The sequence below is a fragment of the Phyllobates terribilis genome, unplaced genomic scaffold (genome assembly GCF_046119375.1).
Source record: "Phyllobates terribilis strain yellow unplaced genomic scaffold, ASM4611937v1 Scaffold_8__6_contigs__length_399053987, whole genome shotgun sequence".
NCBI lineage: Eukaryota > Metazoa > Chordata > Amphibia > Anura > Dendrobatidae > Phyllobates > Phyllobates terribilis.
In genome coordinates, this window is record NW_027362768.1 from 381,546,778 (window position 1) to 381,563,929 (window position 17,152).

The 17,152-nt window shown below is 53.4% G+C and overlaps 1 protein-coding gene across 1 annotated transcript in view; it reads right to left on the minus strand.

Moving 5' to 3' along the window:
• Positions 1-1,042: 1,042 nt before the first annotated feature.
• LRRN1 (leucine rich repeat neuronal 1) overlaps positions 1,043-17,152 on the minus strand; it is a 30,082-nt gene continuing 13,972 nt past the window's right edge. The window contains exon 2 of the mRNA XM_073645045.1: positions 1,043-6,607. Coding sequence (XP_073501146.1) covers positions 4,363-6,513 — 2,151 coding nt within the window. The 5' untranslated portion in view covers positions 6,514-6,607 and the 3' untranslated portion in view covers positions 1,043-4,362. The remainder of the gene's footprint in view (positions 6,608-17,152) is intronic.

Genomic DNA, 17,152 nt, shown 5'->3' on the forward strand with positions numbered 1-17,152 from the left:
GGCTCAGCAGACAGTATCACACAGGATAGGATTAGATACACGGCTCAGCAGACAGTATCACACAGGATAGGATTAGATACACGGCTCAGCAGACAGTATCACACAGGATAGGATTAGATACACGGCTCAGCAGACAGTATCACACAGGATAGGATTAGATACACGGCTCAGCAGACAGTATCACACAGGATGGGATTAGATACACTGCTCAGCAGACGGTATCACACAGGATAGGATTAGATACACAGCTCAGCAGACAGTATCACACATGAGAGGATTAGATACACAGCTCAGCAGACAGTATCACACAGGATAGGATTAGATACACGGCTCAGCAGACAGTATCACACAGGATAGGATTAGATACACAGCTCAGCAGTCAGTATCACACAGGATAGGATTAGATACACGGCTCAGCAGACAGTATCACACAGGATAGGATTAGATACACAGGTCAGCAGACAGTATCACACAGGATAGGATTAGATACACAGCTCAGCAGACAGTATCACACAGGATAGGATTAGATACACAGCTCAGCAGACAGTATCACACAGGATAGGATTAGATACACCAGTTTTGACTTGTTTTCCATGTTTTCCTTTGGGTTTTTCTTGTTAATTAAATATTTTAAAATAGAAAAAGTGATAAACGAGTAAATTCTACTCCGGCCTCGTCCTGCAGTCACACGCTGAGCGTCACCGGGGGGATCACTGGGGGGCAGCAGCTGCAGATCCGGACTCATTCTCACCTCAGCCTCATTAACCAGAACATTAGGTATCAGGAGACCCCCGGCCAGGCAGTGTTATCACAGGGATCTGATGCTTCATGTCATGATTGACAGCCGTCATGTAGCAAAGTGTCAATGACTCATAGTGAGCAGTGCCACCTGGTGGTCATACTGATACCTGCACATTATCAATGCAGCTGCTGGGGAACTATAAATCCTAGTGTCATATAACTGCAAATCAGCTACCAAGGGCTTGATGGGGGTTGTAGTTTTACAGCAGCTGGATCTAATGACAGGAATTATTTCACGTCACTCGGTGTGAAAAACGGTTTATTTTATATAGAAAACAGCATATTGTCCGGACTCTTATCGGCTCTACCATTGCTGGGCACTAGATGGCAGCACTCGGGGTGGGGTGAGCCGTACGCTACTCTCTACCGTGTTACTAGGCGCAGCGAATAATATGACGTTGTGCTTTAACGAAGGGGGTGACATGCGGTAACAGTCGTGTGACCAGTGGCCACCGCCGCTCCTGATAACGGTGATTTTCTTCCTGAGGTCTCGATGCACGTGTAATGTTATCAAAAACCGTGAATGTGGTGAAGAAATGAGACGTTTTCGGAAGCGAATCTCAGGATGAAAAGTCCTTAATAGAGCACCCGTCGTCTACGCATGCAGCAGTGGCAGCCATTCCTCTGCCCAGAAGAACTGTCATAGGGACACAGTAGGTTATTATGGCTCTTCTCTGAGATCACTACTTGACCCGGCCAATGTGTATTGGGAATGGCTGCCGATGGAAGCGAGGAGGGTGCAGGTAAAACTTCTCAAGGCCGAGAGGGGACGTATTGCTAATACAGCTCTACACGAAGCCTTAATCTTCTACTACAAAAGGGGTTCAGGTCGCCCCCAAAAAATTCCAGAGAATAAAGTTGATACAACGATACAGTCAGTTCACTTGTCGGGGGCGGAGGCAAATGTTCTCCCCGTCGTCTGCGGAGTCTTTCTTTGTCCTCCAGGTTTCTCTTCTGCTCGCGCCAATTCAACAAGTGTTCACGTGGCGCCGGCCGCTCGAGAAAATCAGCCCCGCGCCAAAATAATGGACAAAAAAAAATCTTAAAAAGGGGGAAATAATTCGGGAGGGAAGGAAACAAATCTTCACCTCCAATAAAGCTGCGATACGCTATACGAGAACCGAAATAATCCAGGACGAATCGCTCCGTTGCCGAACAGCAAAGACACCGAAACGCGTCAGTGCACCGCCCGGCCAGAAACTCAGAGGGGCTGCAAATGTGACCCGGTGACAACTCAGGACAATCACCGCTGCACGCCGCCCAATTCTCAGGTCCTGGTCCCAGAATTATTTTTAGGGGGTGAATGTATCAAATTGATGGCTAAATCTGATAAACTTGGAGTGATATTGCACTCGCTCCAGTCACCTCCAAAGCTGCATTCAAAATACCTCCGGGTTCTCTCAGCTAGGAGACCCCCTCCCTATAAACTCAGGAAGCAGACCCCCATAAATTCAGCTAGGAGACCCCCCCGATAAGCTCAGCTAGTAGACCACCTCCCCATAAACTCAACTAGGAGACCCCCGGCCCATAATCTCAGCTAGTAGACCCCCAATAAGCATCTAGTAGACCCCCCCATAATCTCTACTACGAGACCCCCTGCCCATAAGCTCAGCTAGGAGACCCCCTGCCCATAAGCTCAGCTAGGAGACCCCCTCCCCATAAGCTCAGCTAGAAGACCCCCTCCCCATAAACTCAGATAGGAAACCCCCAATAAACTCAGCTAAAAGACCCCCCAAAATATCTGCTAGGAGACCCTAATAATCTCTGCTAGGAAACCCCCTGCCCATAAGCTCAGCTAGGAGACCCCCTGCCCATAAGCTCAGCTAGGAGACCCCCTGCCCATAAGCTCAGCTAGAAGACCCCCTTCCCCATAAACTCAGATAGGAAACCCCCAATAAACTCAGCTAGGAGACCCCCCAAATATCTGCTAGGAGACCCTAATAATCTCTGCTAGGAGACCCCCCATACTCTCTACTAGGAGACCCCCTGCCCAATAAGCTCAGCTTGGAGACCCCCATAATCTCTGCTAGGAGACCCCCATAATCTCTGCACTGCAGCAGTGGAACATGATGGGGGGACGCAGCGTCCTCCAGTTATTGCAGCCGTCCCTGCTGACGACTAGTTTTGGTGGATTCTGGAGGCTCTAGGACGCCATCCTGTATGGGGCATCAGGCGGAAACATCAGAGTCATCAACCAAAGTGTTTCTACGTTGTGCCGCCCTTGAACATGACACAGATCTGCTGCCGTCCATGCATTTATTACACTGGAATCAGGGAGCAGCTCTGTGTCATCTGCAAGGGCAGCAAATACACAGAGAGTGATGACTGCAAGCGCATAGGGTGGGGAGGGGGGCGCTATACACCTCATTATAGACACCATTACAAGGAGCTAACACGGGCTCACAGTGGTGGCACCCAGGACACATGCACCCGCACCAGCTACACCCCTGGCTGTGCCTATGCCATCAGGTATACGGTGGTGGCACCCAGGGCACATGCCCCTGCACTAGCTGCACCCCAGGTGTGTAGATGGCGGGTGTCACCACCGTGTACCTGAAGGAATAGGCGCAGCCAGGTGTGTAGATGGCGGGTGCCACCACCGTCTACCTAAAGGAATAGGCGCAGCCAGGTGTGTAGATGGCGGGTGCCACCACTGTATACCTGAAGGAATAGGCGCAGCCAGGTGTGTAGATGGTGGGTGCCACCACTGTATACCTGAAGGAATAGGCGCAGCCAGGTGTGTAGATGGCAGGTGCCACCACCGTCTACGTGAAGGAATAGGCGCAGCCAGGTGTGTAGATGGTGGGTGCCCTGGGTGCCACCACCGTATACCTGAAGGAATAGGCGCAGCCAGGTGTGTAGATGGCAGAGGGGCATGTGCCCTGGGTGCCACCACCGTATACCTGAAGGAATAGGCGCAGCCAGGTGTGTAGATGGCGGGTGCCCTGGGTGCCACCACCGTCTACCTGAAGGAATAGGAACAGCCAGGTGTGTAGATGGCGGAGGGGCATGTGCCCTGGGTGCCACCACCGTATACCTGAAGGAATAGGCGCAGCCAGGTGTGTAGATGGCAGAGGGGCATGTGCCCTGGGTGCCACCACCGTCTACCTGAAGGAATAGGAACAGCCAGGTGTGTAGATGGCGGAGGGGCATGTGCCCTGGGTGCCACCACCGTATACCTGAAGGAATAGGCGCAGGCTGCCTCTGCCACCTTTGCTGTGCGGATATCTTCCTCCCGCGCCCAGTGATGAGACTGCACATTCTGGGAGTCTCGACACTTTCCTGTATCTCGCCCTTAGAGGGATTACATGGGCGCTTTGCCATTCACAGGCGTCTTCAGCTTGAATCGGACCCAACAGGCGGCTATTCAGGCAGCCGCGGCTCACACTTGGCAGCCATTCACGGTTTTCTGGCCGGGCAGCGCGCAGCAGCAGGAACAAAGGGCAAAAAAAGAGGAAAAATAAGAGGGGGACGTGAGGGGGGATTTAAGGGGCCATGGTGGAAGTTGTAGTCTTCTCCTCCATCAGTCTTTGTGCTCTGCTCGGATGTCCCTGTCTGGAGTTACCACATGTAGTAGCTCCGGGATGTGTCCACCTGGGAGGCTTTGGTCTCCACAGTGCCATCTTTGTCCTTCTCGCTGTCGCCCTCCCACAGGCTGATGAGCGGGGGGTACAGCTCGTTCAGGGGGATGGAGGACGTCTTCTGCATATACTTCTTCAGGGAATGACGATAGTTTTTCCTCTGGAATCTTTTCGCTGCGTAAACAGTGACGGAAGCGAAACTGATGAGGGCGAAAAGCGAACCCATGACGGCGGCCAGAGCGGCGCTGGTCTCCTGGTCGCTGACGGCCAGTGAGTAGGTCGCGCCTTTGGTGGTGACATTGATGCAGGCGCGCTGGGCTTGCTGATGGAGACCGGAGACCGTCAGACACACTTCGTACTCTGTGGCGGGCTGGAGATGGGTGAGGTTGTACTCGTGGACGTCAGCGGGCACGCGGGCCGTGTATGTGATGTGCGGGTTGTCGATCTTCATCGTGGCTGAGGACCACTTAAGGTTAGAGGCCAGGACGCTGGAGCTCACCTTCCAGGACACCAGGACGGAGCTGGCCTCCGTCTGCTGCACGTAAAGCCGGAGAGCCTGAGACCCATCCAGAAGGGTCCCGTTAATGCGCAGCGTGGCCACCCTGGTGTCTGCTCCTTCTGAGTTTTGCGCCACGCAGGTATAGCGTCCGGAGTCCTCCACCTGCACGCTGCTGATCTGGAGCGTCCCTTCCCCACTCAAGCGATACTTATCCGACAAGGTTTCTGTAGTGACCTTATGTCCCATGGGGGTCACCCAATAGATATCGGGCTCAGGTTCGGCCATCGCTCTGCAATCCAAGGCAATGGTCATGCCAAGGTCCAGGCTGAGATGGCCAGGGAAGGTGTCCGGAGATATCATGGGTAAGCACTGCTCTCCAGCCGGGTCTTGGGCCAGCGCCTCTTTCACGGACTGACCTCGATATTCTGGGGGCAATGCACAAAACATGGACAGCGGCTCCATAAAGCGGATGGTGGTCTGGTTGGACCCCATCCAATGCAGGACGCAGTCGCATCGTAGAGGATTACTGTGGATGCTGATTTCCCGCAGGTTGGGCAGAGACTCCACCGTCCCCTTGTACACGGAGTTCAGGGCGTTGTTATTGAGCATCAGGCTCTCCAGGGTAGGCACGTTGCGGAAGGCCGATCGGTGGATGTAGGACAGTTTGGGATTGTTCGTAGCTTCAAGTTTGGTTAATTCAGGGAGATTGTCTAGGGCGAAGTGGTCCAGAGACACCAGCTCCGCCATGTTGTTGATCCCAAGCTCCTTCAGTCGCAGCATGTTCTTGAAGTCTCCTTCCTGAACCTTCCGGATGGGATTCTTATTAAGGTCCAAGAATTTAAGGTTGGGGAGTTTCTGTAGAGCCACCTGGGGAACGTTACTGAGCTTATTGTCATAGAACGACAAACTCTCCAGATTGTCCAATCCTAGAAAGGCATTCCCGGGAATATCGCTCAGGTACATGCCCGCCAAGACCAAGCTCCGCAGGCTGGCTAGTGGCTGGAAATTTAGGTCCAGTATCCCAATGACTGGGTTCTCCCCAATCATCAGTATCTCCAGGTTGGGGGTAGACTCGAACCAGCGGCTGTCGATAATCCGCAGCTTATTGGAGTTTAGGTGCAGGCGGAGTAAACTGCGCAGTCCGGCGAAGGCACTAGGTGAGATGGAGCTGAGCTGGTTGTGGTTGATGTAGAGCTCCTCCAGGTTGGTCAAGTCTTGCAGACAGTAATCCGTCATCTCAAAGACTTGGTTCTCCTCTAGGTGCAGGGTGGTGAGCTGGCTGAGATTGGCCAGGCCCACATCTTGGATGGAGCTGATGTTATTCTGGGAAAGGTCCAGCTCCGTCAGGTTCACCAGCTGCTGAAGTTCTCCATTAGTCTGTTCGATGTTGTTGCTCTGCAGAAGAAGGACCTGGGTGTCGGCAGAAAGGTTGGCCGGGATCTTGATCAGACGTAAGTCGTTGCAGTCCACGGTTTTGGCCTCGCGGTAGGTGGACTGTGGAGTGAACCACGGGCGGTTACCACATACACAGAGCTGAGGACACTCGTTGGCTTCAGATCCTGAAAACGAACTGATGAGAAATCCAAGCAAGACCCTGTAAGACTTCAGTACAAGATAATTCCTGGAGGCCATGGTCCCCGCCCCACGAGACCCTCAAGGTGCAGAAAACTGGGCCAATGCTGGTAAAGAATCACGGTCCTGATTTTCTTTCTTCCCTGGAACAGACCTGAAATAAAACAGAGGAGCCCATTAGGGTTTTAAATAGATGATTTCTTAGAAGTTCTTGTATAGTATATGTTAAATATTTATTATTCAGGGCGATAAAAAAAGTTGTCAATGGATTGCTGCTAGATCCGCTCTGATGATTACTGGACATGTGAACATCGCCTTAAAAGGGTTCTCCGCTACCGGATAGACGTGTCCTCCGACAATCACAGCAGTGACCCTGAAAACTAAGCTGTAATCTGCAGTGAAACAAGTGTTTCATTCCCCTACAGCGCCCCCACAGGAAAAGTGAAGCATTACACCGTCCCTATGGAAATCAAGGTCGTCTGGTTTCTCCAGGCAGAGACAATCTTTGTAGCTATCCTCTGCTCCGGAGGGATGGAGAACCCCCATCTGCAAGTTTGTATGTCCCAGTTTCTTACAATCTCAAGATCTCTGCTTGCTTACTGTAGATAAAACATTCTAGGTTACATCCTGTATGTACTTCTCACAGCTGGAGGTTTGCTACAATTGTATCCAGTGTAGGTAAATATGGCCTCTAGACTGATACATTGTTGCAAAATATCAGGGTAGGAGACAGATTTGTTCCAAGCTAGAGAATTCTAGACTGATACATTGTAACAAACATTCAGCTCTAGGTCTGTACAGAATGTCAGCCTCTGGGTATAAAGTGGAGTGTTCCCATTCACTGACAGCAAGCAGAGATCCTGATAATGATGAGGAAATGAGCCATAGTCTATTATAGGGCGGCAGAACGTTTCATTATACTGTGATTACGCTTCATGTTAAGAGTATACTGTCTGTAGAAGGGCGGACCCCCCAAAACTATTATCCTTAAAAAGACCTTAGAGGGACAATTCAGAAGAATGAGATGTGGCTGGAGACCAGGGGGCTCACAGGCCATTCATACACAAGTCTCCTGACAGCTGGGACCAGGGGGGCTCCAGGGTTTTCAGAGTGACAGCTGATCTATATTAACTCTCTCATCCCCCCGGGGGTCCATAGCTTGTGTCTCCAGGACCCCGGAGATGTAATAACTTCAAAGGACAGACATGGAGTGAGGGTCTTCTCCAGGACTGACCTACAGTCTGTGCAACTCAAGAGGAAATACTGTCCAGGAGATAAAGGGTTTCTGCTCCAGTCACTGTACAAGCTGCAAATCATTAATCTAGAAACTTTACAAACTCCATGTGATACATTATTATTGTGGTCTAAGGAAACGTTACCGCAGTGGTCTCCAATCTTGCACAACTACAACTCCCAACATGACCCGAGTTGTAGTTTAGTAACAGCTGAAGTCATCGGTTGGAGACTATTCCTCTAAAGTTCCCGAAGATTGAAAGCTGTCAAGTCTTGCTGGGAGTTGTAGTTTCACACACCATTCTATGTCTACATGTAAATACGGATCATGTCCTCTGCTCCAGTCAGATCCAAAGCTGCATCAAGAATTTTGCTTACTCTGCCCTGTCCTGTGCATCACTGTACATATAATGGCGGGCACTGGATATATGGACTGCAGAAAGCCAGGGCTCGGGGGCTGTATGGTGGGCACGGTCCCTGGCGAGGACTGGCCTGACTTCAGCTCTGCTGCAGGATGAATGGATTCTGCTTCGCTCTGCAGAACTGGGCAGCCGGACAAAGGAGGATGGAGCTGCACAAAGGGCTCAGTGCCAGCCCGGCTCCCGCCCCGCACCTCTCTGCATGCCCCCATCCTGTGCCCAGGTCCTCTCACACCCCGGTGCCCGGATCCTGGGCTTTCATCACTGTCACTTTCCGACTGAAGTCTTTATGCCGTAAATGAGGAGACATCTGGCAGTGTGCCTTATTGCCATGCAGGGGGCATGACTGGTGCAAACCCACCCCTCAACTGTGGGCACAGAAGACCTACTACTACCCCCATCAGTGGTCAACAGAGGAGGAGCAGCAGGCACCAGGGTACCACAAAGGTAAAACTACACGAAGCAAGGGAGAAAAGGGAGAAAAGGGAGAAGAGGAAATCTACTGCAAGCAAATAATATGAAGCCATATTCCGCAGCGCGTTACAGACATCATCGCTGTCCCCATCGGGACTCACAATCTACATTCCCTATCAGTATTACTATGGTGAGTCTGAGGAATCAGAACCTGGAGGAAATCCACTCAACACGTCTGTAGATGTTGTCCTTGGTGGGATTTGCTCTCAGGATCCCAGAGGTGCACAGCAATCATGCTGCCCAATATATAGTAGTATCGGGGTATCGCTAATGGCGGCAGACACCCGCCCAGTATACACCCCGCCCAGTACACACCCGGCCCAGTACACACCCGGCCCAGTACACACCCCGCCCTGTATACACCCGGCCCAGTACACACCCCGCCCTGTATACACCCGGCCCAGTACACACCCCGCCCTGTATACACCCGGCCCAGTACACACCCCGCCCTGTATACACCCGCCCAGTACACACCCAGCCCAGTACACACCTGGCCCAGTACACACCCCGCCCTGTATACACCCAGCCCAGTACACACCTGGCCCAGTACACACCCGGCCCAGTACACACCCGGCCCAGTACACACCCCGCCCTGTATACACCCAGCCCAGTACACACCCCGCCCAGTACACACCCCGCCCTGTATACACCCGGCCCAGTACACACCCCGCCCTGTATACACCCAGCCCAGTACACACCCCGCCCTGTACACACCCGGCCCAGTACACACCTGGCCCAGTACACACCCCGCCCTGTATACACCCAGCCCAGTACACACCCGGCCCAGTACATACCCCGCCCTGTATACACCCGGCCCAGTACACACCCCGCCCTGTATACACCCAGCCCAGTACACACCCCGCCCTGTACACACCTGGCCCAGTATACACCCGGCCCAGTATACACCCAGCCCAGTACACACCCCGCCCTGTACACACCCGGCCCAGTACACACCCCGCCCTGTATACACCCAGCCCAGTACACACCTGGCCCAGTACACACCCCGCCCTGTATACACCCAGCCCAGTATACACACCGCCCTGTATACACCCCGCCCAGTACACACCCCGCCCTGTATACACCCAGCCCAGTACACACCTGGCCCAGTACACACCCCGCCCTGTATACACCCAGCCCAGTACACACCCGCCCTGTACACACCCGGCCCAGTACACACCCCGCCCTGTATACACCCGGCCCAGTACACACCTGGCCCAGTACACACCCCGCCCTGTATACACCCAGCCCAGTACACACCCCGCCCTGTATACACCCAGCCCAGTACACACCCCGCCCTGTATACACCCGGCCCAGTACACACCCCGCCCTGTATACACCCGGCCCAGTACACACCCCGCCCAGTATACACCCCGCCCAGTACACACCCCGCCCTGTACACACCTGGCCCAGTATACACCCAGCCCAGTATACACCCCGCCCAGTATACACCCAGCCCAGTATACACCCCGCCCAGTATACACCCCGCCCAGTATACACCCCGCCCAGTATAACCCCAGCCCAGTATAACCCCAGCCCAGTATACACCCAGCCCAGTATAACCCCGCCCAGTATAACCCCAGCCCAGTATACACCCAGCCCAGTATACACCCCGCCCAGTATAACCCCAGCCCTGTACACACACCGCCCAGTATAACCCCGCCCATTATAACCCTAGCCCAGTATACACACCGCCCTGTATACGCCCCGCCCAGTACACACCCCGCCCTGTATACACCCGGCCCAGTACACACCCGACCCAGTACAAACCCCGCCCAGTACACACCCCGCCCAGTACACACCCGCCCTGTATACACCCGGCCCAGTACACACCCCGCCCTGTATACACCCGGCCCAGTACACACCCCGCCCAGTATAACCCCAGCCCTGAACACACCTGGCCCAGTATAACCCCAGCCCTGTACACACCTGGCCCAGTACACACCCCGCCCAGTACACACCCCGCGCAGTACACACCCGCCCTGTATACACCCGGCCCAGTACACACCCCGCCCTGTATACACCCGGCCCAGTATACACCCCAGCCCTGTGCACACCCTGCCCTGTACACACCCTGCCCAGTATAACCCCAGCCCAGTATACACACCGTCCTGTATACACCCCGCCCAGTACACACCCTGCCCTGTATACACCCTGCCCTGTATACACCCTGCCCAGTACACACCCTGCCCTGTATACACCCTGCCCTGTATACACCCCGCCCTGTATACACCCCGCCCAGTACACACCCCGCCCAGTAAAACCCCAGCCCAGTATAACCCCAGCTCAGTATAACTCCAGCCCAGTATACACCCAGCCCAGTATACACCCAGCCCTGTATACACCCAGCCCAGTATACACCCCGCCCAGTATAACCCCAGCCCTGTACACACACCGCCCAGTATACACCCAGCCCAGTATAACCCCAGCCCTGTACACACACCGCCCAGTATAACCCCGCCCAGTATAACCCCAGCCCAGTATACACACCGCCCTGTATACACCCCGCCCAGTACACACCCCGCCCAGTACACACCCCGCCCAGTACACACCCGCCCTGTATACACCCGGCCCTGTACACACCCCGCCCAGTATAAACCCAGCCCAGTATACACACCGTCCTGTATACACCCCGCCCAGTACACACCCTGCCCTGTATACACCCTGCCCTGTATGTACCCCGCCCTGTACACACCCCGCCCAGTACACACCCTGCCCTGTACACACCCGGCCCAGTATACACCCAGCCCAGTATACACCCAGCCCAGTATAACCCCAGCCCTGTGCACACCCCACCCAGTATAACCCCGCCCAGTATAACCCCGCCCAGTATAACCCCAGCCCTGTGCACACCCTGCCCTGTACACACAACGCCCAGTATAACCCCAGCCCAGTATACACCCCGCCCTGTATACACCCCGCCCAGTACACACCCCTGTATACACCCCGCCCAGTACACACCCCGCCCTGTATACACCCCTGTATACACCCCGCCCAGTACACACCCCGCCCTGTACACACCTGGCCCAGTATACACCCAGCCCAGTATAACCCCAGCCCTGTACACACACCGCCCAGTATAACCCCGCCCAGTATAACCCCAGCCCTGTGCACACCCTGCCCTGTACACACAACGCCCAGTATAACCCCAGCCCAGTATACACCCCGCCCTGTATACACCCCGCCCAGTACACACCCCTGTATACACCCCGCCCAGTACACACCCCGCCCTGTATACACCCCTGTATACACCCCGCCCAGTACACACCCCGCCCTGTACACACCTGGCCCAGTATACACCCCGCCCAGTATAACCCCAGCCCTGTACACACACCGCCCAGTATAACCCCGCCCAGTATAACCCCGCCCAGTATAACCCCAGCCCTGTGCACACCCTGCCCTGTACACACAACGCCCAGTATAACCCCAGCCCAGTATACACCCCGCCCTGTATACACCCCGCCCAGTACACACCCCTGTATACACCCCGCCCAGTACACACCCCGCCCTGTATACACCCCTGTATACACCCCGCCCAGTACACACCCCGCCCTGTACACACCTGGCCCAGTATACACCCAGCCCAGTATACACCCCGCCCAGTATAACCCCAGCCCTGTACACACACCGCCCAGTATAACCCCGCCCAGTATAACCCCAGCCCAGTATACACACCGCCCTGTATACACCCCGCCCAGTACACACCCCGCCCAGTATAACCCCAGCCCAGTATACACACCGCCCTGTATACACCCCGCCCAGTACACACCCCGCCCTGTATACACCCCGCCCTGTATACACCCCGCCCAGTATAACCCCAGCCCAGTATACACCCCGCCCAGTATACACCCCAGCCCTGTATACACCCCGCCCTGTATAACCCCAGCCCAGTATACACCCCGCCCAGTATACACCCCGCCCTGTACACACCCCGCCCTGTATACACCCGGCCCAGTACACACCCCGCCCTGTATACACCCCGCCCTGTACACACCCCGCCCTGTACACACCTGGCCCAGTATACACCCGGCCCAGTATACACCCGGCCCAGTATACACCCAGCCCAGTATAACCCCAGCCCTGTACACACACCGCCCAGTATAACCCCGCCCAGTATAACCCCAGCCCAGTATACACACCGCCCTGTATACACCCCGCCCAGTACACACCCCGCCCTGTATAACCCTAGCCCAGTATACACCCCGCCCTGTATACACCCCTGTATACACCCCGCCCAGTATAACCCCAGCCCAGTATACACCCCGCCCAGTATACACCCCGCCCAGTACACACCCCGCCCAGTACAACCCCAGCCCAGTATACACCCCGCCCAGTATAACCCCAGCCCTGTATACACCCCGCCCTGTACACACCCAGCCCAGTACACACCCCGCCCAGTACAACCCCAGTCCAGTATACACCCCGCCCAGTATACACCCCGCCCAGTACACACCCCGCCCAGTACAACCCCAGCCCAGTATACACCCCGCCCAGTATAACCCCAGCCCAGTATACACCCCGCCCTGTACACACCCCGCCCAGTACACACCCCGCCCAGTACAACCCCAGCCCAGTATACACCCCGCCCAGTATAACCCCAGCCCAGTATACACCCCGCCCTGTATACACCCCGCCCAGTATAACCCCAGCCCAGTATACACCCCACCCAGTACACACCCCGCCCAGTATAACCCCAGCCCTGTATACACCCCGCCCTGTACACACCCCGCCCAGTATAACCCCAGCCCTGTGTACACCCCGCCCTGTACACACCCCGCCCAGTATAACCCCAGCCCAGTATACACCCCGCCCTGTATACACCCGGCCCAGTATAACCCCAGCCCTGTATACACACCGCCCAGTATAACCCCAGCCCAGTACACACCCCGCCCTGTACACACCCCGCCCTGTACACACCCAGCCCAGTATACACCCCGCCCTGTACACACCCCGTCCTGTACACACCCCGCCCAGTACACACCCAGCCCTGTATACACCCCGCCCTGTATAACCCCAGCCCAGTATACACCCCGCCCTGTACACACACCGCCCAGTATACACCCCGCCCAGTATAATCCCAGCCCAGTACACACCCCACCCTGTACACACCCCGCCCAGTATAATCCCAGCCCAGTATACACCCCGCCCAGTATACACCAAGCCCTGTATACACCCTGCACAGTATAACCCCGCCCTGTACACACCCCGCCCAGTATAACCCCAGCCCAGTACACACCCAGCCCTGTATACACCCCGCCCAGTATAACCCCGCCCAGTATAACCCCAGCCCAGGACACACCCCGCCCTGTATACACCCCGCCCAGTATACACCCCACCCAGTATACACCCCAGCCCAGTATACACCCCGCCCAGTATAACCCCAGCCCAGTACACACCCCGCCCAGTACACACCCCGCCCAGTACACACCCCAGCCCAGTATACACCCCAGCCCAGTATACACCCCAGCCCTGTACACACCCCGCCCTGTACACACCCCGCCCAGTATACACCCCGCCCAGTATACACCCCAGCCCAGTATACACCCCAGCCCAGTATACACCCCAGCCCAGTATACACCCCGCCCAGTATACACCCCACCCTGTATACACCCAGCCCTGTATACACCCCGCCCAGTACACACCCCGCCCAGTACACACCCCGTCCAGTACACACCCCGCCCTGTACACACCCCGCCCTGTACACACCCCGCCCAGTATACACCCAGCCCAGTATACACCCCGCCCAGTATACACCCCGCCCAGTATACACCCCACCCTGTACACACCCCGTCCAGTATACACCCCGCCCAGTATACACCCAGCCCAGTATACACCCCGCCCTGTATACACCCCGCCCTGTATACACCCCGCCCTGTATACACCCCGCCCAGTACACACCCCACCCTGTATACACCCCGCCCTGTATACACCCTTACACTGGGGAGAACACGGCGATGTGCCGTACGACACTAACGGACCGCGGCAGCACAGAAATGTTACCAAATGTGTTGGATTTTCTGTCGCACACGAGTCACATAGACTTCAATGTACGTTACACACGACTGCGATCGGCAGCGACTCGTCTGCAATTCAGTGGTTTTTTCGCATGAAACATAATCAGATCTGTAGAATAGTCGCGCGACTGTAAATTATTTTGGTTGTGCAATTTGTCTGCGAATTGCTGTCATGCAGCAGAAGGCGCCGGGTAATCCCAGCTTTATGGAGCGCCATATAGCACAAAGGTAATACACCCAAACAGTGCACAAGCCCCGGGAGGAAGCCGCACAAAGGACAGGATTAACGGTACCAGCTCCTGGTGCCCATGTTATAGGGGCCAGCAGTGACTGCTCACTATACTATATATAATCCCAATATACTACACATAATCCAAATATACAGTACAGACCAAAAGTTTGGACACACCTTCTCATTTAAAATTTTTTCTGTATTTTCATGACTATGAAAATTGTACATTCACACTGAAGGCATCAAAACTATGAATTACCACATGTGGAATTATATACATAACAATAAAGTGTGAAACAACTGAAAATATGTCTTATATTCTAGGTTCTTCAAAGTAGCCACCTTTTGCTTTGATGACTGCTTTGCACACTCTTGGCATTCTCTTGATGAGCTTCAAGCGGTAGTCACCGGAAATCTTTAAATGAGAAGGTGTGTCCAAACTTTTGGTCTGTACTGTATACCAGAAAGCTAATATACTATGTATAATATCACTATACTATATATAATCCCAGTATACTTCACATAATCCCAATATATACCATATAGAAACCTAGCAGACAATGTATAATCTCACTACACTATATATTATTATTTATTTAACGATCTGGAGCCATGGCAACTTGATGGATGAAGGCTCTGTAGGAAGATGGATCTATAGACAGGTCACCCGGGGTCTTCTCTGCCATCATCTTGATTGTAGCAAGCCGTTGGGTCTTCCCATTATATTATACACATCCTCTTCTGAACTGGTTAAGTGTCTTTTTTCAACCGTATTCATTAAGTAACTATCTAATAAATGATCTAATCGCAATATTCCGCGCATAATCCCAGCTATTATTCTAGCTGTACCATCACAGAGGTGCAGCCCAGCGTCATCATTGTAATCCCACTCCACAGAGACAAACACTTGTATCCATGTGAGTTACCACCTGGTGATGAGATCACAAGGCGGAAAAATGGGTCACGTGGGATTATAGTCACCGCTATTTACTTCTATGGGGATGGAAGGCTGCAACTGTGGAACCAGCAACATGGCGTATCACTAAAACCTGCTGCAACTGCACAGCCCACCCGGACTAAACAGCTGGTGATGTATCACATGAGATCACAAACAAGGGGATAACACTAGATTACCAGCTCATGTGACCAGATTACCATACAATCTGTAGAAGTCCATAAAATGGTAAAATCACTCTCCATCATTAGATCAACTAGCGATATCAATGGGATAGAACACTAGATCACTACTAGTACATGGGACAAGATCACAAGATCACCAGCTGGCAACTCCCCAGGATGTTACTAGAAGATCCTGCATGTCACATCAGAGCAGCGGCAGATCACACTAAATCACTTCTATCTTGTGACAGAACACACTAGATCACAACAATCTAGTCGATTCCATTATATCACTTCTATCTAGATCATAAGAGTTCACTCCTATCATACTAGATCACTTCTATCTATTTGCAGGACACAATAGATCACTTTTATCTAGTGGCAGATCATACTAGATCACTTCTATCTATTTGCAGGACACAATAGATCACTTCTTTCCAGTCGCAGATCACACTAGATGACTTTATCTGCTCAAGGGATCCAGTTGAATTACATTAGATCTTAAGGGTATGCCTTGAACATATCTCATAAGACTAATTGTCTGGAGCATAGACTAGGCGCTTGGATCTAGTATTCCATACAGATTCTATGATACTAGATCACTAATACAGATGACCAGATCACAAGTCCCTCACTATAGATGGACGTAATTTCATGTAACGCAAGATTCCTTATATAATATACAAAATAATGATCATAATCACGACATTGTTAGTACATGACCAGATTACTAGAATTTACTGACATGAGTGGATCCCACTAGATACCATCATAATAAATCACCAGGACAAGATCTTACAAAAACATCACAACAAAAGTGACACTAAAACACTGGATCCCTGGAATTAAATGAAAGATCACCGACAAGAACAGATCAGTGCAAAATAATTGTGGATTTGGGAAATCGCTTTGGATCCATCGATCTACTCAGTAAATCCCATCAGATTCTGTCTTATTAGCAGATCACTAGGACAGGACTGTGCTTTAGGTGATGAGAATGATTGCAGCTGCATGGTGCCATATGTGGTGGAGGATCTTGTAGGATCAGGTGTGCGGTGTCAGCAGCTGCCAGATCACTAAGCACCGGCCGCCGGCAGCAAAGTGTCAGCTGAGTCCAAGTAACAACCGAGACACAACTCCCATCATCCCAGCAGTGTACACACCATGCACACAGCCAGTGCAAAAGTGATGGCGCCCCTACACACAATGCG